Source organism: Malus sylvestris, chromosome 13, assembly GCF_916048215.2.
Source record: "Malus sylvestris chromosome 13, drMalSylv7.2, whole genome shotgun sequence".
In the NCBI taxonomy this organism is placed as follows: Eukaryota; Viridiplantae; Streptophyta; class Magnoliopsida; order Rosales; family Rosaceae; genus Malus; species Malus sylvestris.
In genome coordinates this window covers 4889247-4911867 of record NC_062272.1, presented here as the reverse complement: position 1 = coordinate 4911867, position 22621 = coordinate 4889247, and the positions used below count along the sequence as shown (strand labels likewise).

General features: G+C 36.6%; 3 protein-coding genes across 6 annotated transcripts; 2 read left to right on the top strand and 1 right to left on the bottom strand.

Annotated features, from left to right (window-relative positions):
• The first annotated feature begins 384 nt into the window (after positions 1 to 384).
• LOC126596650 (probable serine/threonine-protein kinase PBL3) lies at positions 385 to 1922 on the top strand. Its single transcript, XM_050263316.1, has 3 exons — positions 385 to 892; positions 1150 to 1273; positions 1425 to 1922. Exons 1-3 carry the CDS (start codon positions 605 to 607, stop codon positions 1826 to 1828), a joined length of 816 nt encoding a protein of 271 aa, XP_050119273.1. The 5' UTR covers positions 385 to 604; the 3' UTR covers positions 1829 to 1922.
• Positions 1923 to 1953: 31 nt separating this feature from the next.
• Positions 1954 to 22237, bottom strand: LOC126596641 (probable serine/threonine-protein kinase PBL3). 4 transcript variants are annotated; one of them, XM_050263307.1, is made up of 7 exons: positions 21887 to 22175; positions 20749 to 20868; positions 4143 to 4369; positions 3920 to 4055; positions 3582 to 3718; positions 3362 to 3485; positions 1954 to 2693 (listed from the first exon to the last, which is right to left on the bottom strand). In XM_050263307.1, the coding sequence occupies exons 1-7, from the start codon at positions 21948 to 21950 to the stop codon at positions 2242 to 2244; spliced, it is 1260 nt and encodes a 419-aa protein (XP_050119264.1). In that variant the 5' UTR covers positions 21951 to 22175; the 3' UTR covers positions 1954 to 2241. The 4 variants fall into 4 exon arrangements, 3 of the variants coding, with proteins under 3 accessions (XP_050119264.1, XP_050119265.1, XP_050119263.1); XM_050263308.1 differs by lacking the exon at positions 20749 to 20868 and adding an exon at positions 5733 to 5780 and having other exon boundaries at positions 4143 to 4483; positions 21935 to 22173; XM_050263306.1 differs by lacking the exon at positions 20749 to 20868 and adding an exon at positions 5733 to 5780 and having other exon boundaries at positions 4143 to 4489; positions 21935 to 22172.
• Positions 12573 to 15396, top strand: LOC126596642 (UDP-galactose/UDP-glucose transporter 3). The gene is made up of 7 exons (XM_050263309.1): positions 12573 to 13001; positions 13162 to 13259; positions 13368 to 13498; positions 13917 to 13947; positions 14112 to 14215; positions 14374 to 14495; positions 14787 to 15396. The coding sequence occupies exons 1-7, from the start codon at positions 12898 to 12900 to the stop codon at positions 15193 to 15195; spliced, it is 999 nt and encodes a 332-aa protein (XP_050119266.1). The 5' UTR covers positions 12573 to 12897; the 3' UTR covers positions 15196 to 15396.
• Positions 22238 to 22621: the final 384 nt, after the last annotated feature.

Genomic DNA, 22621 nt, shown 5'->3' with positions numbered 1-22621 from the left:
AATGATCTCAGGTTCGATTAATTTTTTGTATGAATGATCTTCAAATGAAGATTAAGAAATTGAATGGTTTCGGTTATAAAATTTTCTCCCAAGGCAAAATACATATTTCACCCTTTAGGTTTGGAGCAGTTTTCAATTTGACAACAAGGTTTTATTTTCTCATATTACACGGTGAAGTTTTGAATTGTTTTAATTGATATCTTTTGGTATATGATCATTCTTAAATGAGTAATGTTAGGTAGACTAATTCTTTAGTTCATATTTGCAAATCATGTGATGTGTCACCAATAAAAAATAAGCATGTTAATTAACCCTTAAGTCATAATCTAATCATCAACAATCATTTTATACGGTATATAAAATATGGTTTAAATAGATGACATTCCTAGCATTACCCTTCTTACATTGATTTGACATGACAAGTGTGGGACCCAATTAGGAGTTGACTTGGAAGTCACACTTGCACACACCAAAACAATTCATCATGCATGGAACTTCAACTTCTCCTCAATTGACATACAATCACACAATTTAGTCTCACTGATGTGAATGTGGCTCCTACTCCGCTTAAAAACGTGTCTAACGTCTGCGACATCATCAATTTATGTTGTGGGTGCAGAATGAGAGGAAATTTATGAGCAAAATAAGTCATCCAAACATAGTGAAACTAATAGGGTACTGCTGCGAGGGTGAGCACAGAATGTTGGTTTATGAGTACATGAACGGAGGAAGCTTGGAGGCCCAACTCTTGGCAGAAAATGCGACACGGTTAGATTGGAGGAGAAGAACCAAAATAGCACTCGGCTCGGCCAAGGCCCTGCATTGTCTTCACACTCGTAGGGCGCCAGTCATTCATCGTGATCTCAAAGCTTCAAATGTTCTGTTAGATGATGTGAGGTTATGTCATCATACTTTTTAACAATTAATTGTGGAAAATATATACAAATAGAGCTAGTTACGTATCAATACATAATTTTAAATGAATCATGAGAACACTAAAATGTCAATAAAAGAATACTAAACATGATTTATATGGTTTGTCGATTTAGTGTTCCTCCAGTTCTATTTGTAATCAAAAGTCGTAAGGGTCCTATTCATTTGTATTTGTCAATAATTAATCTAACCTTAAGAAGATAATCATCATTGCAGGACTTCAATGCCAAGCTATCAGACTTTGGCCTGGCAAAATATGGACCCAAAGATGACCAGGACCACATAATGTCAAGGGTTCTTGGCACCAAAGGCTACATCGCACCTGAGTACATAGGGACAGGTACTCAACCAACCACCAAATATACAACAATTCGTACATAAAATTGGTGTCACTTTGACCAACTTACGTGAAAAGGGCATTTTATACACCTAGCACATGCTGCCAGACATTTCATTTGTTCTAAGGGGTAATTTGGTTTTCATTTTTACAGGGCATGTGACACTCAAAACGGACGTATACAGCTTCGGCGTGGTGCTCTTAGAGATCTTCTCAGGCTCCTGCGCCGTGAAGAAATATTCGGATGGAATGGCTGGTGATCTTACCAAGTGGGCTGAACCATATCTTAGCAACCGCCAACAACTGCATTGTGTGATTGATCAGAGACTCGGAAACAACTTCCCGGTGGAAAAAGCTCACAAGTTTGCTGAACTGATTCTCCGATGCCTCGATTCAAACCCCACGAACAGACCAACGATGAATGAAGTCGTGGCTGATTTGGAGGAGTTGCATGAAAACACAAGCAGCAATCGGACTTCAGACCATGTTACCGCATTTACACCATGCCCTCCTCCTTACAGAAGGATTTTCCCTACACGAAATGGATGTCAGGCATAAAGCTAGTAAACTGTTTTCCTTCATAATGCTATCCTACAATGCGAAAGTGTCCACTAAAACTATATAATGAAAGCAGGGCAACTGTATGCATGAATTAGCAAACTCTAATTACAGAAAATACAACATTTATGAGAGCAAGAATAGCATGTATTGGCGCCGGGATAATTTGACACCAACAGTTGTGACGGGATTAGAACATCCGTCATTCTGCAGAATTAAACTGATAAGCTAACTTTTTACACAACTACCATCAAGCAGATTACCAATACAAAATAGCTACATGGCTTCTTGAATTACAGGCGGTGGTAACCTCTTCAGAATGACTCAAAACTGTGAAAAATACATGCCCAAACTCAATTCTCTGTAAACATAATATGGGATCAAACAAGTAATTTACAGACGGAAAAACTCTGTCAACGCACGCGTGGAGATTGCCTTTGGTATGCCAATGGGGATGCATTTGGTGGTACATTGAGAGGAGAACGGTGTTGTCGCATTGGCGACTTCCGAGGAATAGGAAGTGTCTGCTGTTCTGATTGAGAGTTTCTGGCTGCAGTCTTTGGGGATTCAAGTTGCTCCAGCGTTGCTAATACCACTGACATTGTGGGCCTGAGTTTAGATTCGGGGCATAGGCATTGTGAAGCAAGGGTAGCAGCTGTATAAGCTGCTTTCTGGGGATATTGGCCCTCCAACTTGGTGTCCATAATCCGAAATAGTTTTCTTCTGTCACCCAAATATGGTTTTGTCCAGTCTACCAGGTTCTGCTCCGCACCAACTTTCGTTTTATCAACAGCTCGCCTTCCAGACAGTAGTTCCAGCAGTACAACCCCAAAACTATAGACGTCACTTTTAGCAGTCAATCTACCTGTTAAATGGTGAAAATGCATGTTAGACATCTACATAAGCATTATCATGTGTTGCGAACATAGTGAATTCAAGCACTTAAGATTCTCTGCGTCGTATCTGCTACAACAATGGCTTGCATTACAGAGCCCAGTTTACATAAGTTCCGCCTTAAGGAAATCTTAATGACAAATAATTACAATAATCAAATTTGTTCCGTTCAATTATCATATGCAACTCAAAAGCTTTAACTTTTTCTTTCTCAACCTTGTGAATCAATAGATGAGCAAACTCCAAATGTAAAATCACACTAATTATATATAGGTCTAATGAATCGTTCTTCTCTAATTTCACCTCAGAGAAAGTATTGAAACAACCTCTTATTAGTTAGTCAACTGGCACCAAGGTGGATATCCTCTAATCAAAAGGTTATAGATGACCAATCCGGTTATAGGTAATCTGGTGCAACGTCAAAGAGATAGTTCAATGCAAATTTCGTTAAAATTTATTTTGTACTAAATTCCATAGTAATAGCATATTTAGAGACTCACAATATCAGCTTTCCCAAACAAGATACATCGCATGTACTATTAAAATGAGTCTATGACTCAGGGATATTTGCCAGCGATCATTGGTCATCTATAACAAAAGTAAAACACCAATAATACTGCATATAGACATTAAACAGACCTGTAGCAACATATTCGGGTGCTGCGTAGCCTTGAGTACCCATGACTTGAGTAGACACATGAGTCCTGTCACCAGTGGGACCAGCCTTAGCCAAGCCAAAATCAGAAAGCTTCGCGTTGAATTCCTGGAACCACAATGCAACGTTTATGTCAATGATTTATCCAATCTAATGATAAGATTATTAAACATGATGAGCTAGTTTCCTCTTTGTTCAACATACCGAATCTAGTAAAATATTAGAAGCCTTAAAATCACGATATATGACTTGTGACTCTGCCTCATGAAGAAAACTGAGCCCCTTTGCAGCACCTATGGCTACTTTCATTCTTGTTGCCCATGAAAGTGGTTGCGGCCCTCCTGTGAAACATATGTAAAAGTTCAAAATTACAAAGTTTTCAAGGCCAAAACCAAGGAGTTTCTTAATATTGCCAATGCAACTGTTGTTTATTTGCAAGAAAATAAGCATAAAAGTTAACTTCCAGATAACTTAAAACAATTGTGAGAGGAGGGGGAGGGGAACTATGCTTCCTATTAATGGTAGAAGAATACATTACTTACTTCTAAACAGATGATTCTCTAGGCTTCCTTTTGGCAAAAACTCATACACCAGAAGGCGGTTCTCACCCTCTAAGCAGTATCCGATAAGCTTAACCAGATTTGGATGATGGAGTTGACCAAGATAATTTACTTCTGTCTGAAATTCATTGGTTATCACTACAAAAGGCAAGCATGAGAATTGAAACACAACACACATAAAGAAAATTGTTAAGAAGAAACCTACCAACCACTCCTTGTGGCCTTGGAAACCTTCAGGTTTGAGCTTCTTGACAGCAACAACCATTCCGGACCCCGGTTTTGCAGCTGTCATTGTGCCCCCATTAATCCATCCTTTGAAAACATAACCAAATCCTCCTTCACCGAGAAGACTGTCAGGGCGAAAGTTTCTGGTGGCAGTCTTTAGCTCATTGAATGAGAAGGGTTTCAAATTTGGACATGACAATATTTCGCCTTCAGTCCTTGGGGTAGGAAGACTTGAAGCATTGCTCCTTCCACTATACGATGGGATGGTCAAAGTGGAGGGAACTGAGGAAGGGTTAGTTTTGCTGGAAACTTTGGAAACCCCTGATCCTGACAGGCCAAGTAATCAATAATCAACAATCAATTTGTAAACCTACACCAACTTATAGCATTCCTCAAGAAATGTTCTATATAGTACAAATCTACTAGAGTATTAAGACACTTAAGCAAACTAATCGATTCAAAATTTTAGAGGAACAAAATGAAACGATTGTGTAAATTCTTTTAATGACTTCTAAGAGGACCGATGTAAACTTGTCGATCAAGGTACAGGGTTTTGAGTGATCAGGTGGCCTCAAAGAAAGATACCAGCTGGCCCGGTTCACAAAACACCTTAAATTAAGCATCTTTGCTCCATGTTCCAATGATCACTAGTATATGATGAAGTGGAATTTTGTAGAGCATGAAAAAAAAGGAGATTATATTCATACACCCCAAATTACTTCTCTCATACCCTTTTAATTTTTAATATTTTTATATCAAGGGTTAGTGGTGGGTAGAAAATATTAAAAAATTAAAAAGGTGTGGGAGAAGTAATTTGGGGTGTGTAAATATAATCTCTAAAAAAAAAACTCTGTTTTCGTACAAAGGACCACCATACTTTTCCCCTGAGGCCCCAATTGTGACTAAAGTCTTTGATTCTACAAATCTTAGCGTGCCATTAACGCCCATCCTTCACGTGATTATCGTAAAGAATAAAATGAATGTCGAAATCACTTTCACAGTTTGCCCCCATTTCAGGGCAAAAACAAACCGAGTAAAATTGTAACAGTTATCAGCTAAAAGATTACTAAAAGCACATTGCGCATCACCAAATAATGACAAAAATATCTAAAGCTGTCTTCAAATCGTTCTGTATTCTCCTCAAAAGGGCAAGATATCCTATTTCTTTGCAGATTAAAAAACTGCTTTAAAATGGAAAAACCCCTGAAAATTTTCCATCTTTCTAAATGATATTCAAAACCAATAATCCATTGCAAAAACAAAGAATTAATAACTATCAGAAACCAAAAGAAGAATAAATTAACCAATCTCCAGAAATACAGAGAGAGAGAGACTTGTTTCAATACATAGCAGAATTTGCTCCAGAGATGAACTAAGCTACCCAGAATCCAAAAAAAAAAAAACACTTTCTAATTCAGTAAAAACCCTCCAAACTTTTACTGCTTTAAACCAATAAAAACTCTCAGAAGACACTAAATATACCCATCAAAGCAACAAATATACCCATCAAAATACAAGACCAGCTGATGAAAATTAAGGTATTTTTTCAAAGCAAAGCATTGAAACTCACCCGAAGTTCCAAAGGAGCTATGTGCGGTATCGACTTTAGCAGAAGAACCTAAACAGTTGCCCATTTGCTACTCCAAAAGCTCAAAGGCGCTCTCTTTTTACTCTCTTTCAGGACTTCTAACAAACACAAGATAAATAATCAGCAAGTCATGGCAAAAAAAACCCGAATCCGTGTAAGAAACTGCAGCTGACTTCTTCTTCTTCTTCTGGGTTCTCTTCGATCGAGCTCAATTTCTTGGAAAAAAAAAATGCAATTAGAAAATTAGGAGGGGAGGAAGAAGGAGAAAGAGCGGCGAAGGTGAGAAATGGAAACTGAGAAGAAATTGGCATAGGCGGGGGAATGAGTGTCTGTCTTGGCTTCGTCTTTTGGCTAAGAGACGCGACAAACGTGTGGACGCACGCTGTTAGCCAATGACGTGGTCTACCCTTTACTTGTGTGTGAATTCCCTTTTGTACCCTCGTGTATTGTGGACTTGCAGTTTGTCACAGATCGATTTCATTAGTTTGAATGACGAAAGTACCCTTGTATGTTTCCATCGTACGTTGTCATGTGCATGTATGCTTCGTTTGTAACACGAATAAAGGTTATGAGATTGATCAACAAAGATGGCAACCTTTTGATTAGATTCTTTATAATGTCAATTGATGATTAGTTAGTGTCAATTTAATTGAGATTTTGAGGGATTCTAATTTTTTTAATAAATCAAGGGGTATTCCATTAGAATTTAAAGTGATAATCTGAAATTCAACACGTATTTAATAAGGATATAATAACAGTTTATTACAATCCTTATAAATACGAGTGTATTCAATTAGGGCTTTAAAAAAATTTAAGCATTCACATACAAACCTCACATCTTCCTATGAGATTTTCAGGGAATATCATGATTTTACATGAAATCTCTACAAATCAATTAAACTCCATTAAAATTCATGGATTTATAAATCCATCAAAATCTCAATTGTATACACTCCTCTTATAATAGAATCGATTAGTCATACGCGTATAAGGAATGACTGATGCGAGGATCTTAGTATACGGTCGAGCACAATAACTGGTAGTCCCTATCTAAAGTCAATATATGATCTTGCACAATAACCGGTAGTCCGTATCAGTTTGTGAAGAGCTTAACTCAAATTCTAGTAATGTATAACTTGTTAGAATGATAATAATATGATTTTTTTTAATGTTATTCTATATTGTTGTCACAATTATAATAATTAATCCTAATGAGGTGGTGATTGTGTGCATATATATATAATTGCTTGCATTTGTGTGCATCCTTTAATTAATTCAATCCTCTCTTCGAGTTTGTAAGAGTCAATAATCCCTTGTATTTTGAGACTTGATAGTGAAGTAAACCATATAAAAAATAACAACAGTCATCAATTTAAATGAAGTAAGAACAAAGGCGTGTTCATTATCATAGAGAAAATATATATGTGTGATCCAACGCTTTACCTGAAGTTTTCTTCATCCACTCGTGCTTAATTAGTGCACATCTAAACTGGGTAATATCTAATATGAATAATGCTATACTTGCTATATGTTTATTTTATAGTAGTTTTGGGCACTTTAAGATCCATATAATATTGCAGGCTAGGAAATAAGCCACAAAAACCTCAAGGAAAATTGAGAAACCCAAGGTCCAAGGGGTTTAGAGGATACTCCCGAGCACTAAAATCGACTGCCTATGAGTTTAGCCCGATCAAGATACATGGAGAGTTTTCCAACCGCCAAGGGCACATGAGCAGACTGACAACTTTATGGGACATGTCTACCCATACATTAGTCAAACCATGTGGCGACAACTCACAATTAGTAGCAAAGACTTAGGATGAGACGTAAAGATGGTTGGAACGATATTCAAAGAGAAGGTTGGATAACCAAGGCCAAGCATCCCATCACTCTGAAAAGACGCGTCATCTTAACTGAACACATGTCACTTCATGCCCGAATGTCTGGTTTATAGGTGAAAAGGTGTCACCGTGCTATTCTAATAAGGTGGCACATTAAATGCCAAATTGGGAGAACTCAAGGTAGGGGGTTTATTGATAACCTATATAAAGTGGTAGCAACCTATTGTAGTGTGTCGAACAACTGACATAAGAGAGAGTTAAGTATTAATCCAGCCCTATTTTTAGTCTTGAAATCATTATAATCTGAGAAACAGAGTAGATGTAGCTCAGTTTTAAGGGATGAACCACTTAAACCTTTTAGTCCATTTGATTTCCCTCCATACCTGCCCACCAAGGGTTTAGTATTTTAATTTGTTAACCTGCAAGTTTTGAGTATTAACAATTTGTACCATCTTTCTAATAAAAATAGAGCCCACAACACATGTGAGTGCCATTTTTATTATAAAAATAACATAAATAATCATACAGATATGTGGTAAAAGTATCATTTTTAATCCAATCTAATAAAGCTTTAACAACCTTCGCAATTTTATTTTTTATTTTTTATGAAGTAGGTGTGAAAGAGAATGGTGTTAGTTGACTCATCGTGGTTTATCTTTTTAATTCGGTCAATGAAAACTTTTGGTGCTCTGTTTGTTTTTATATTCATTTGGTCACTTCGGATTGATAGTTTGATACCCTCCTCCAATCACTTCCAAATATGCAATCAATTTAGAAATAATTGAGGGGTATATTTGGAAATGCATATAATGCGTCGTATGAAGGCTATTGGCTAACAAAGAATCAATAGATAAATAGAGAGGGGGCATCATGTGGAGAAATTGAAATATACATATATATATATAATAAAAAAAGGATTTGATAGCGTTGAAATTCAAATGTCTTGACTGCAAATTCCTTGCATTCGCTAACCCTTTTCACACTGGACCGACTACCATTATGGTTCCATCAGATAATTCCGGGTAATTTTGAAAAATTGGAAAGGGTATAATTTAGGAATTTAACATGTATTTCTAAAAAAATATGTGAAACTACCCGGATTCTTTATTGTTATAGTTAGATTGAAAAGGAAAACTAAGAAAGTACGTGCGTAACAAGCATATAATACGTCTGAATGTAGAAAAATGTGTATTTTGCATTCCATTGTAATTAATTAGTATACAACGAATAAGGGTAATTTTTTTTTGAAATATTACGTATGCATATTATACGTAATAGGAAGAGGATAAATGTTACTGCAGGAGACGCAAAATATCATGGAAACTGGCTAATGCCAACCTTGATTTCCAGCAAGGACATCTGTCAATGTGTTAAGTTGCTGTGTCAATGGTTATGACGTGGCATGTTATATGACAATAGTAACATTTACGGTGTAAGTAAGTCCTCCTTCAAACAACGGGACACGGTAGCCTCGGTGGACACTCTAAGACCTAGTTTGAGAGTGAAGTGCTTAAAAAAAAAGCACCTGTGAAAAAAAGCTATGAAGGTTTTAGGTGTTTGGTAAACTGAAAAAAAATGGCTTATTTTGGAAGCTGCTGTGAGAATAAGCTGAAATCAAAGAAAAAAGCTGAAGCTGCTATTTGCAGCTTTGGAAAATTGGCTTTTTTTCAAAGCACACAGAGCTATAGTGCTCATTTAATGAAAAGACCCACTATCAGATTGCTTTTTTTTCCAAAAGCACTTTTACAAAAAAGTTTACCAAACGCTCTGCTGATTTATTTTACAACCGCTTATTCTCACAGCACAGCCGCTTATTCTCACAGCAGTTTTTTTTCAAAGCACAGCAATACCACAGCCCTAAGTAACGGGACGAAACCACATCGCGCTGCTAGTAGCTAAGAATGTTGACCTGACCTGTCACCTCCATGGGTCTAGCCGTCTAGGTTGTCCTCCTCCCCGTCGTTTTCCTTGGCTGGCAGCTCAGAGACGTTTGTATTTAGGCCCACTAAGTGTTTCGGGCCAGATTATTAGGGCTTGGCAGCACTGCATGCACAATCAGTCTCGATCCCTCCTGATGCTCTACTTAATTAAACCGAGTTACGGAGAAGGATTTGCATGAAATGGATACGGTGAAATAAACGGTGCTGCAAACTTATCACTGATTCAAAGCGATGTATGTGAGAAAGTTGAAGCGCATGACTTGTCAATGGTGTAAGTAAGTCCTTCTCGAGCTACGTGCCCAGTTTCGACTTGAATAATTGGCATCAGCAAATAATGAGTATTCAGTTTTTTGTTTGTTTCGCTACGTAGTTCTTACACGAACAAATAAATGAAGGCTATGGTAAGGGAGAGGAAGATTAACAGTGTAGGGTCAAATTTGAAAGTTGCATGGCACCCTTGAGCTCTTCCATCTGTGAAATTTATCTTTTCATAAAACCCTAGTTTTGGACTGAAGGAATTATAAGAAAAGTGAAACCAAATTAAAATATAAAGGGATGATAATGTGATTTTCCGGAAATCCAAAGAGGTTTCGTGAATGTACAAGCAATAGTAGAGAGGAAGAAAATCAAACATAAGACTTTGAATGTATGGATGAGCTCTTCATCACTTGAACTACAAGTCTCTTGGTAGTTTCTACAATTTTTCAATAGACCGAACCATTCGGTATGAGATATAAAGAAAACAATTTCCAAGTGAAATTATGTATCATTACACAACGTCGTTGGCGTCTATATAGCATTGTTCACCTAATTTTTTTTTTTTTTTTGTCAAACGATAGATTTTGTTAGATTAGATGTTAGATTAATCGCCGACGGGGTTTGAACCCATGCCGTCATACAATGACTCAACACCTTTCTATCAATGTGGTAAATGGTCACTTGCGTTCACCTAATATTGTTTGAAAATACTAAACTATTTAGGGTCTGTTTGGTATTCTACTTGAATCCAATTTTTTTAACTCAAAAACAATTTTCAAGTTTTAGGCCTTAAAAACTTGTTTTGTATGACTATTTTAAAAAACTGAACCCAAGACTAACTCAAATATAGTCTATTATCTAAAAACATAAAAAATGAGTTTTTAGAGTTTTTAAATTTAAATTCACTCATTTCTTTTCTCTCTCTCCTCCCCTCACTCCAAATCTATTTATCTTTCCTTATTTCTCTCCTTTTTTTTTTTTTACCTTTTTTGTCTCTTCTCCAATATGTTGTCTTCCTTCTCTCGATTCTTTCTCTCACTCATCTTTCTCTCTATCTCGTCATATCCTCTCTCTTATTTCCCTTTCCTTTAATCACTTCTTACTTTCTTTCCTCCTCTCTCCTCTTTCTCTCTCTCATACGACTCCATTTTTTTAGATCTCTTTGTCTAATTTAAATCGTAAGGTTTAAAATTTTTAAATCACTAACCAATCAAGTTTTTGAGTCTTAAAGAAAATTGTTTTCAAGAAATGTTCTTAAGAAATGTTTTGAGAAATGATAAAAAATTTCAAATAGGATACCAAACGGACCCTTAACTTTTTAACAAATTTACAATTAAAATTTCATTTGTAATCAACTACGATTTGACACATATAATAAAACGATTTATATATACACTTTCTCTTGAGAGAATGCCATGGCACCGGCGTTGGAGAGACGCCGGTGTTGGAGAGAATGCCAGGGTACATTGTGTAATTGCACTTGTTCTCCACCATCGTTAGTCGTTACTCATCCTGCAAGCTTTGCTTGCTTGGGTTGGTTCCCATGGAGAGAGAGAGAGAGAGAGAGAGAGCTTGCATGGGTTGGTTCCCATGGAGAGAGAGAGAGAGAGAGAGAGAGAGAGAGAGAGAGAGAGAGAGAGAGAGAGAGAGAGAGAGAGAGAGAGAGAGAGAGAGAGAGAGAGAGAGAGAGAGAGAGAGAGAGAGAGAGAGAGAGAGTCGTGTTCACCGTTCATGTCGCGACATTGCCTCTATTCCATCCTTTCTTTTTAGATGGTTGTTTGAAAGCAATTTGCAAAAGCCCTTAGAACAATATTGCCGACGGTGCCTTTGGGGTTTTGAAGTAAACCTCCGTTAGTTTGTGTTTAATGGTTGCACTTCAGCTTTTAAGAATTTATTTTAATTAAAGGAGAAAGAAAAAAAAACCAAGTATCTAATTCTCATTGGTGGGGAACACCACCTGGCATATGTGAGTTGGAGTTTTGGGAACTCCGAAAAATTTCTCCTTCCATATTTTCATAAAACCTTAGTTTTGGATGGAAGGAATTATGAGAAAAGTGAAAACAACTTAAAATTTCAAGGGATGATAATGTGATTTCCGGAAATCCAAAGAGGTTTCGTGAATGCACAAGCAATAGTAGAGAGGGAAGGAAATCAAACATAAGACTTCGAATGTATGGATGAGCTCTTAATTACTTAAACTACAAGTTTCTTGTCAATTTCTACTCAATAGACTGAATCATTCAGTATGAGATATAAACAGTCATGATTGAACTGAGAAAACAATTTCCAAGTGAAATTATGTATCATTACACATTGTCGTTGGCGTCTGTATAGCATTGTTCACCTAATATTGTTTTATTTTTTTGTCAAACAATAGATTTTGTTAGATTAGATGTTGGATTAGTCGTCGATGATGGGGTTTGAATCCACGCCGTCATGCAAAAGCTTAACATTTTTCCACCACTGTGGTAAAATACCACTTGTGTTCACCTAATATTGTTTGAAAATACTAAACTATTTAACTCTTTAACAAATTTACAATTAAAATTTCATTTGTAATCAAACTACGATTTGACACAAATCCTAAAACGATTTATATATCCACATATCAAACTGTAATTCAAACACAAGAAGGAAATGCTCTTTATAACAGAAGGACCGAGGAGAAAAAATAAAACATAATTTATTGGTAATTTGGGAGAGGGGCTTGGCTTTTGAGGAGTTAAATGGTAGCAAAGCAAATGAGGCAATACCGTGCCCAAGTGCCAGGGGTCCGCGTTTGCGCAGCCAATGAGAAGCGCGACGCAGTGTCACACTGTCACCTACCCCAATCAAAAGCCTCCACGTAGACAAAACCCACGTAGCCTTGGCGCTCCCGCCTGTATCAACGGTCTCTTCGTCTTTCCTGAATCGTGGCGGTTATTTGCACAAAATTATTCTGCTAATCTGCTTCTAGCTTCCTCTTGAATCTGCTCATCTGAAACCCTAATTATCTTGCTTAATTTGAAAAAAGGGGGAAAAAATAAGAGACGAGTGAGAGAAAGGGAGAGGCCGGATCCAGATTCCGAAGGGGTATTTCCGGCCACATTTATACATTCGGCGGCTGAAATGGAAGCGCACGGGTCGGGGCTCCGGCGCGTGTTGGTGTTCGGCTTCTGCGTCGTTGGAATTTGGGCTGCTTATATCTACCAAGGCGTGCTTCAGGAAACTCTGTAAGACTTCGTTTCTCTTTCTCTCTGCATTTGGGGATTTCCCAGATCACGCAAAAAAATTTATTTTTGGGGATTTTCAGTTCCTGAAATTGTTTCCGAAATTCGGAGAGCTGATTGTTGAAGATAATCAAATTGGTGATGCCTTGATCTTTGTTTTTAGGTCCACGAAGCGATTCGGGCCAGATGGGGATAGGTTCGAACACCTTGCGTTCCTGAACCTGGCTCAAAATGTGGTTTGTCTAATCTGGTCATATATAAGTAAGTTTCAATCTTTCTGGAAAATCTTGAATTTCTTGTAATGTGGATTGATTTGAGCTGAACATATGAATTGGGCGATAATATTGTCATATGGTTTTCTTTGAGTAGTGTTAAAGCTTTGGTCTAGTAGTAATGCTGGAGGCGCACCTATGTGGACGTACTGGAGTGCCGGGATTACTAATACGATTGGACCCGCTATGGGGATCGAAGCGTTGAAGTATATCAGTTATCCGGCTCAGGTTTGCTTTCCAATTTTGGGTTTGATCAATCGTATGATTCGTATCCATGTGTAGACCAAATGAGCAGCATTAGAGAATATATAGTAATGGTTATGGGAAGAATTGATGGTTTTGTGTCCTAAGTCTAGTTTACTAGATTTGAGTTTCTTAGGATCTAATTAGTGCAGAAGCAAGCGATTGTCATATATGTTATGGGGTTGTTCATTTCCTCTGGATAAAAATCATTGGTAGAAAAATGGTCTAGGACCCATCCCATCTTTTGGACAAGTGGTCAGTTGAGCTGAGTTGATAAGGGTGTTGAATTGGTTGTTGAAGGGATGACAAGAACTGTGAAAAGTTTCGTTCTTGTGGTTTTTAAGTAATGCCAAATAAAAGGGTCCATAGTTTTGGATGTTAAAGCTGTTCTTTTTACTTGCAGGTCTTGGCAAAGTCCTCAAAAATGATACCAGGTCAGATATCTTCAAGTTTGTTATTTTTCCATATCTTATTAAAGCACGCATGCTACTCATTAAGTTCAATTAAGATTGTGACTATTATATTGATTACATTAATTAGATTAACCATTGCATTTCGTAAATAAATAAAGTAATAAATTATTGTTATTTGTATGCAGTGATGCTGATGGGTACTCTAGTCTACGGCAAAAGATACAGCTTTCCTGAATATGTTTGTACTCTCCTTGTTGCCGGAGGGGTATCCATATTTGCACTCTTGAAGGTGAGGGATGGTGTGTGCGCGCGTGTTTCTTGAGAATGGAACAAAAACGAAATAATTTTTTCGTTTTCTATTTCAATTTTCCTTCTATAAATTGGCCCCAATAAATATATGCAATTCTTGTTGTTATTCTTACGTTTTTCTCATTTGGTCAATTTTAGACTAGCTCAAAGACTATTAGCAAGTTGGCACACCCAAATGCTCCCCTTGGATATGGACTATGTTTTCTCAACCTCGCTTTTGATGGATTCACAAATGCCACCCAGGATTCAATAACTGCAAGGTATACTTCAGAACAGCATCATCTTTCTCCTACCATTTAACTACTGGTTGCGTTTCTGTTATTCACTTTTTCTTGACGTTATTTAAACCGGTTATCAAAATTTGCAACCCCAGACCCCAAATCATTTGTCGTTGATGAAAAACCTAGCTTTTAAGAATGCTCGAGGCAGTTCATATTCCAATCCTCTATGTATTCTTTATGGGAATAAATGCATGAAATTGTTAGAGCCATCTATACATGACCGATACAAAGAATTGAGTCTCAAATGTTGTTGCTTTCGTCTTTGCTTAGGTATCCAAAAACAAGCGCCTGGGAAATAATGTTAGGCATGAATTTATGGGGTACCATATACAACATGATTTACATGTTTGGCTGGCCGCGTGGCAGCGGATTTGAGGCGGTTCAGTTCTGCAAGCTGCATCCGGAAGCAGCTTGGGACATTCTTCTCTATTGTCTCTGCGGTGCGGTTGGGCAGAACTTCATTTTCCTAACCATAAGTCGTTTTGGTTCCTTAGCTAACACCACCATTACCACTACCCGCAAGTTTGTAAGCATCGTGGTGTCTTCGGTGCTGAGTGGCAATCCCCTGTCAACAAAGCAGTGGGGGTCTGTTTTCATGGTGTTTTCTGGGTTGTCATATCACATCTACCACAAGTGGAGGAAATCCCAGAGAGCGCCGAAGAAGAGAAAGCCAATGTAACAACAATTTTGAATTTAGACATTCAAAAGCCCTTCTTTTTTTCTTTCCAAAATTTTCCATCTCTTTTGTTTTCCTTCGTTGGTCATATATTTGAACCTTATATAGTTAAATACTCAAGGTTCTTTGTAATGTAATTGAATAGACCTTCTACCAAATTCGCTCTTTTGAGAAATTAATTGAAGTATGTGATTCAAACAAAAATGGACGAAGATTCTCTCCTCTCTAAATTTTTCTCGCCTTCTTATTTGAATAGTAATAATTAAGTCACGTCAACACTAGAGAGATAAAGACAGAAAAATGTTATTTAAAAAAAAAAACCTAGTGTCAAGAATGGTAGAAAAGCTTAAAAAAAGGCAGAAGCAAGTTTACAGTGCTTCTAAAAAAATAAAAATTTAAAGGATAGTGAACAATGCTCATTTAATGAAATTTCAGTTGACAATATACCCCAACATATTTTACAAAATTCCAATTTTTGCCCTTACATATTCTCTTTGGTAATTATAATATCACATTCATTATCATATTCTTTTTAGTTTTTAACATATTCACAACATTTTTATATAAAAATTTACCAAACACTCCGACACTGTTTTTTATTTTTGTTAAAAGCACTTTTACAAAAAAAAATTTAACAAACACTCAACAACTTTATTTTACAGTTATTTATTCTCACAAGCAAAAATAGTTTTTATTTTTTTATTTTATTTTTAAACATGACAATACCCAACTAGCCCTTCCTGTAAGCATTTATCTTTGAAATTGTTTTTGAGATCATTATTTCCTTAAAAAAAGTTTGGATACAAAGTTAATAAACAAATATTGTTTCTCTCTTTACCAAGTTTAATTACAAATAATGAGGAATTCATATGCAACTAGAAATAACAAGTAATATTTTACTAAAATATTAAAAAGGAGATTGTAGCAATTATCCATCAACTTTAACTTGATTGGAGTAATGGTCCATCAACTAAAAATCTGTAACCATTGGTCCCTTAATTCATCAAAACGTGCAGCTATGATCATTTTCGTCAACTTTGTTAGAACTTCCGTCAATACAAGTGACATGTCATTTGCGTGAGGTTGAATCAAGAGAAAATAAATGGAAAACCAAATGCAATAAATTGTAGTAATGGTTCCTCAACTTTAACCCAATTGAAGCAGTGATCCTCAACTTTAACCTAATTCGAGCAATGGTCCCTCAACTTTAACCCAATTTTAGCAATAGTCCTTCTAACATGACTCATTTTGATGAAATTCTGATGTAGTTGATGAAAAGGACTACAACTGTACATTTTGATGAGTTAAGGGACCAATGATCATGTAATTTTAGTTAAAGGATCATTGCTACAATTGAGTTAAAGTTGAAGGATCATTTCTACAATTTTCTCAATATTAAAATGATTTATATAAAGAGGGAGTAGCTTTCGAGGAGTAAAAATTGAGAGATTAAACTAAAGATTTGCAATCCTTTTTATCTCATCTTTCATAATGTCATTGTCAACTGGCGATTGGTTATTATAATGTTAGGGTTTTGAACTCCACCGATAATCAACAAGATTCTCAAGCCATTGCCGTCGGGGACGGCTGCCATCGATTCAAAAAAAAAAAAAAAACAATAAAACGATGGCATTCACTTTTGGTCAAAACTCACTTTAATTTGGTCCCTATATTTAGTTGGCTCTATTGTTTTTTTTTTATTACAAAAAGAGTAGTCCTTGTGGTTTTAATTTTTGCATTTTAGTATTTTAAATTTAACAAATGATGAAATTCAAAGGCTACCTTACTTGGACAAAAAAAAAAAAGCTACCTTACATTTTTGCATCCATTTACTTAACGAAAAAAACAATGCAAAATATACCCTGTTGCATGGTTGTTAAACTAGTAAAATTAAAATTGAGACGTTTAAAATGATAAAATTAATAAAAAAAAAGGCATTTTATGTAAAATGTTGAATGTTAGAGAACTAAAAACTTCTTATGTGGCACCAAATTTTAAGAGAGTTGTTTAATAATAAAAGGGCCCAAACCAATAGACATGTGCATTGGGCTACAAAACCCGAAAAAAAAAAGAAGTTTTAAAAAGGCCTGGGCCGAACTGACAGACAATTCTAAAACATTCTAGAAGCTTAGGGGCGTCGATTCACAATCCTACCATTTTCCTATAAAAGCAATCACTGCAGTGTCCAAAAAAGTTCAAACCACCGCCTATTTTTGCTTCCTATTCGAGGTCATCTTTCTGCTCCTATCCATTCTTGCAGTGTCCAAAATCATTATTTATTATTCAATTTTTTGCTTACTTACCAAGTTTCGTTCGTTTATTATTTTATGCGTTATTTTTTAAATAAAAACTCAGTAGTGGTCTCTTAGGATCTTTGCTGTAGTTTTTTTATTGTCTTGATTTATTATTATTTTGTTCTTATATGGTCGGTCGCTTGTTGGCTGTCAATAACTCGCATTTTATCCGGCCATTTATTATTAAGAGATGAGATCATCATCACTTAATTTTTTTTCTTCTTCATATAATCATTACTCACACACCACATGTCCCTTTTGTATTTTCTTTTGAGAAATTACTGAAAATTATTAATGAGCTCCTATTGATTTATTATTTTATTTTCTATGCATAGTCAAGTCACATAAATTTATTGAAGGTTCGCATTTATTGTGTTTCTTTTTATTTTCAGTGAAATTATGGATAAATCCCTTGACGATTATGCTTTGTTGCTTAAAACTGACAATTTTGTTGGGTCGAAATGGACTTTTTGTTCGGACCACCAGCACTTAATGCTAAAATTCCTTTGTTTCTGTTTGACATACCTTCGGGTAAATAAGAAAAGAAGAGGTCTTAAAATATATAATTTGTCTTAATCTTCCGAAAAAAATAACCATCGAATTAAGAATTGCTATTTATTTCTTAGGGTTCTTTCGGTACGGCCCGAAGAAAACATCCGTTTTTTATTTGTGTTCACGAGGCCTAAACCGCTAGGAAAAGCTGACTAGTTGGTCGTCGAAGGAGATAACTTTTGGCAACCCATTGTTGGATGCCCAGTGATGTCATTGCCAACCATGGGTATTGGTCCACATAATCCTATGGGCTTTGTAACAGATTGGGTTTTCTATCATGTACCAAGCAAAGCAACATGGTAGAAAATCCAATCTGTTAAAAGCCCACATGATTATGTGGACCAATTCCCATGGTTGGCAAGGGCATCATTGGGTCCTTCCCTGACCAAACAGTCAACTTCTCCTAGCGGTTCAGAACCCGTTAACACAAAGAAAAAAGTGGATGTTTTCTTCGGGCCGTACCGAAAGAACCCTAAGAAATAAAGAGCAATTCTTAATTAGATGGTTATTTTTTAGGAAAGTCAAGACAAATTATATATTTTAAGACCTCTTCTTTTCTTATTTACAGACGGAAAAACTCTATCAACGCACGCGTGGAGATTGCCTTTGGGATGCCAATGGGGATGCATTTGGTGGTATGTTGAGAGGAGAACGGTGTTGTCACATTGGCGACTTCCGAGGAATAGGAAGTGTCTGCTGTTCTGATTGAGAGTTTCTGGCTGCAGTATTTGGGGATTCAAGTTGTTCCAGCGTTGCTAATACCACTGACATCGTGGGCCTGAGTTTAGATTCGGGGCATAGGCATTGTGAAGCAAGGGTAGCAGCTGTATAAGCTGCTTTCTGGGGATATTGGCCCTCCAACTTGGTGTCCACAATCCGAAATAGTTTGCTACTGTCACCCAAATATGGTTTTGTCCAATCTACCAGGTACTGCTCCGCACCAACTTTCGTTTTATCAACAACTCGCCTTCCAGACAGTAGTTCCAGCAGTACAACCCCAAAACTATAGACGTCACTTTTAGCAGTCAATCTACCTGTTAAACAGTGAAAATGCATGTTAGACATCTACATAAGCATTATCATGTGTTGCGAACATAGTGAATTCAAGCACTTAAGATTCTCTGCATCGTATCTGCTACAACAATGGCTTGCATAACAGAGCCCAGTTTACATAAGTTCCGCCTTAAGGAAATCTCAATGACAAATAATTACAATAATCAAATTTGTTCCGTTCAATTATCATATGCAACTCAAAAGCTTTAACTTTTTCTTTCTCAACCTTGTGAATCAATAGATGAGCAAACTCCAAATGTAAAATCACACTAATTATATATAGGTCTAACGAATCGTTCTTCTCTAATTTCACCTCAGAGAAAGTATTGAAACAACCTCTTATTAGTTAGTCAACTGGCACCAAGGTGGATATCCTCTAATCAAAAGGTTAGAGATGACCAATCCGGTTATAGGTAATCTGGGGCAGCGTCAAAGAGATAGTTCAATGCAAATTTCGTTAAAATTTATTTTGTACTAAATTCCATAGTAATAGCATATTTAGAGACTCACAATATCAGCTTTCCCTAACAAGATGCATCGCATGTACTAATAAAATGAGTCTATGACTCAGGGATATTTGCCAGCGATCATTGGTCATATATAACAAAAGTAAAACACCAATAATACTGCATATAGACATTAAACAGACCTGTAGCAACATATTCGGGTGCTGTGTAGCCTTGAGTACACATGACTTCAGTAGACACGTGAGTCCTGTCACCAGTGGGACCAACCTTAGCCAAGCCAAAATCAGAAAGCTTCGCGTTGAATTCCTGGAACCACAATGCAACGTTTATGTCAATGATTTATCCAATCTAATGATAAGATTATTAAACATGATGAGCTAGTTTCCTCTTTGTTCAACATACCGAATCTAGTAAAATATTAGAAGCCTTAAAATCATGATATATGACTTGTGATTCTGCCTCATGAAGAAAACTGAGCCCCTTTGCAGCACCTATGGCTACTTTCATTCTTGTTGCCCATGAAAGTGATTGTGGCCCTCCTGTGAAACATGTGTAAAAGTTCAAAATTACAAAGTTTTCAAGGCCAAAACCAAGGAGTTTCTTAATATTGCCAACGCAACCGTTGTTTATTTGCAAGAAAATAAGCATAAAAGTTAACTTCCAGATAACTTAAAACAATTGTGAGATGAGGGGGAGGGGAACTATGCTTCCTATTAATGGTAGAAGAATACATCACTTACTTCTAAACAGATGATTCTCTAGGCTTCCTTTTGGCAAAAACTCATACACCAGAAGGCGGTTCTCACCCTCTAAGCAGTATCCGATAAGTTTAACCACATTTGGATGATGGAGTTGTCCAAGATAATGTACTTCTGTCTGAAATTCATTGGTTATCACTACATAAGCCAAGCATGAGAATTGAAACACAACACACATAAAGAAAATTGTTAAGAAGAAACCTACCAACCACTCCTTGTGGCCTTGGAAACCTTCAGGTTTGAGCTTCTTGACAGCAACAATCATTCCGGACCCCGGTTTTGAAGCTGTCACTGTGCTCCCATTAATCCATCCTTTGAAAACATAACCAAATCCTCCTTCACCGAGAAGACTGTCAGGGTGAAAGCTTCTGGTGGCAGTCTTTAGCACATTGAATGAGAAGGGTTTCAAATTTGGAGATGACAATATTTCACCTTCAGTCCTTGGGGTAGGAAGACTTGAAGCATTGCTCCTTCCACTATACGATGGGACGGTCAAAGTGGAAGGAACTGAGGAAGGGATAGTTTTGCTGGAAACTTTGGAAACCCCTGATCCTGACAGGTCAAGTAATCAATAATCAACAATCAATTTGTAAACCTACACCAACTTATAGCATTCCTCAAGAAATGTTATATATAGTACAAATCTAATAGAGTATTAAGACACTTAAGCAAACTAATCGATTCAAAATTTTAGAGGAACAAAATGAAATGATTGTGTAAATTCTTTTAATGAATTCTAAGAGGACCGACGTAAACTTGTCGATCAAGGTACAGGGTTTTGAGTGATCAGGCGGCCTCAAAGAAAGATACCAGCTGGCCCGGTTCACAAAACACCTTAAATTAAGCATCTTTGCTCCATGTTCCAATGATCGCTCGTATATGAAACTCTGTTTTCGTACAAAGGACCACCATACTTTTCCCCTGAGGCCCCAATTGTTACTAAAGTCTTTGATTCTACAAATCTTAGCGTGCCATTAACGCCCATCCTTCACGTGATTATCGTAAAGAACAAAATGAATGTTGAAATCACTTTCACAGTTTGCCCACATTCAGGGCAAAAACAAAACGAGTAAAATTGTAACAGTTACCAGCTAAAAGATTACTAAAAGCACATTGCGCATCACCAAATAATGACAAAACTATCCAAAGCTGTCTTCAACGCGTTCTGTATTCTCCTCAAAAGGGCAAGATATCCTATTTCTTTGCAGATTAAAAAACTGCTTAAAAATGGAAAAACCCCTGAAATTTTTCCATCTTTCTAAATGATATTCAAAACCAATAATCCATTGCAAAAACAAAGAATTAATAACTAACAGAAAACAAAAGAAGAATAAATTAACCAATCTCCAGAAATAAAGAGAGAGAGAGACTTGTTTCAATGCATAGCAGAATTTGCTCCAGAGATGAACTAAGCTACCCAGAATCCAAAAAAAAAAAACACTTTCTAATTCAGTAAAAACTCTCAGAAGACACTAACTATACCCATCAAAGCAACCAATATACCCATCAAAATACAAGACCAGCTGATGAAAATTAAGGTATTTTTTCAAAGCAAAGCATTGAAACTCACCCGAAGTTCCAACGGAGCTATGTGCGGTATCGACTTTAGCAGAAGAACCTAAACAGTTGCCCATTTGCTACTCCAAAAGCTCAAAGGCGCTCTCTTTTTACTCTCTCTCAGGACTTGTAACAAACAAATCAGCAAGTCATGGCAAAAAAAAACCTGAATCCGTGTAAGAAACTGCAGCTGACTTCTTCTTCTTCTGGGTTCTCTTCGATCGAGCTCAATTTCTTGGAAAAAAAAAATGATATTAGAAAATTGGGAGGGGAGGAAGAGGGAGATGGAGCGGCGAAGGTGAGAAATGGAAACTGATAAGAAATTGGCAGAGGCGGGGGACTTCTAACAAACACAAGATAAATAATGAGCATTTCCTTTGACACATATACTAAAAGTCTAAAACGATATATACACACACACATTACAATTGCAATTACCCAACTAGCCCTTCCTATAAGCATTTATCTTCGAAATTGTTTTTGAGATCATTATTTCCTTAAAAAAAAGTTTGGATACAAAGTTAATAAACAAATATTGTTTCTCTCTTTACCAAGTTTAATTACAAATAATGAGGAATTCATATGCAACTAGAAATAACAAGTAATATTTTACTAAAATATTAAAAAGGAGATTATAGCAATGGTCCATCAACTTTAACTTGATTGGAGTAATGGTCCCTCAACTAAAAATTTGTAACCATTGGTCCCTTAACTCATCAAAACGTGCAGCTATGGTCATTTTCATCAA

Excerpts from the sequence above, each read along its gene's own strand:
- LOC126596642 (XM_050263309.1), top strand. The coding sequence starts at position 12,898 with ATGGAAGCGCACGGGTCGGGGCTCCGGCGCGTGTTGGTGTTCGGCTTC. Across the intron at positions 13,002-13,161 it reads GGCGTGCTTCAGGAAACTCT|GTCCACGAAGCGATTCGGGC; the intron begins GTAAGACTTCGT and ends CTTTGTTTTTAG. Across the intron at positions 13,260-13,367 it reads TCTAATCTGGTCATATATAA|TGTTAAAGCTTTGGTCTAGT; the intron begins GTAAGTTTCAAT and ends TTCTTTGAGTAG.
- LOC126596650 (XM_050263316.1), top strand. The coding sequence starts at position 605 with ATGTTGTGGGTGCAGAATGAGAGGAAATTTATGAGCAAAATAAGTCAT. Across the intron at positions 893-1,149 it reads CAAATGTTCTGTTAGATGAT|GACTTCAATGCCAAGCTATC; the intron begins GTGAGGTTATGT and ends TCATCATTGCAG. Across the intron at positions 1,274-1,424 it reads ACCTGAGTACATAGGGACAG|GGCATGTGACACTCAAAACG; the intron begins GTACTCAACCAA and ends TCATTTTTACAG.
- LOC126596641 (XM_050263307.1), bottom strand. The coding sequence starts at position 21,950 with ATGGGCAACTGTTTAGGTTCTTCTGCTAAAGTCGATACCGCACATAGC. Across the intron at positions 4,370-20,748 it reads TCCTACCCCAAGGACTGAAG|GCGAAATATTGTCATGTCCA; the intron begins GTGAAATATTGT and ends CAAGGACTGAAG. Across the intron at positions 4,056-4,142 it reads AAGGCCACAAGGAGTGGTTG|ACAGAAGTAAATTATCTTGG; the intron begins GTAGGTTTCTTC and ends AATGAATTTCAG.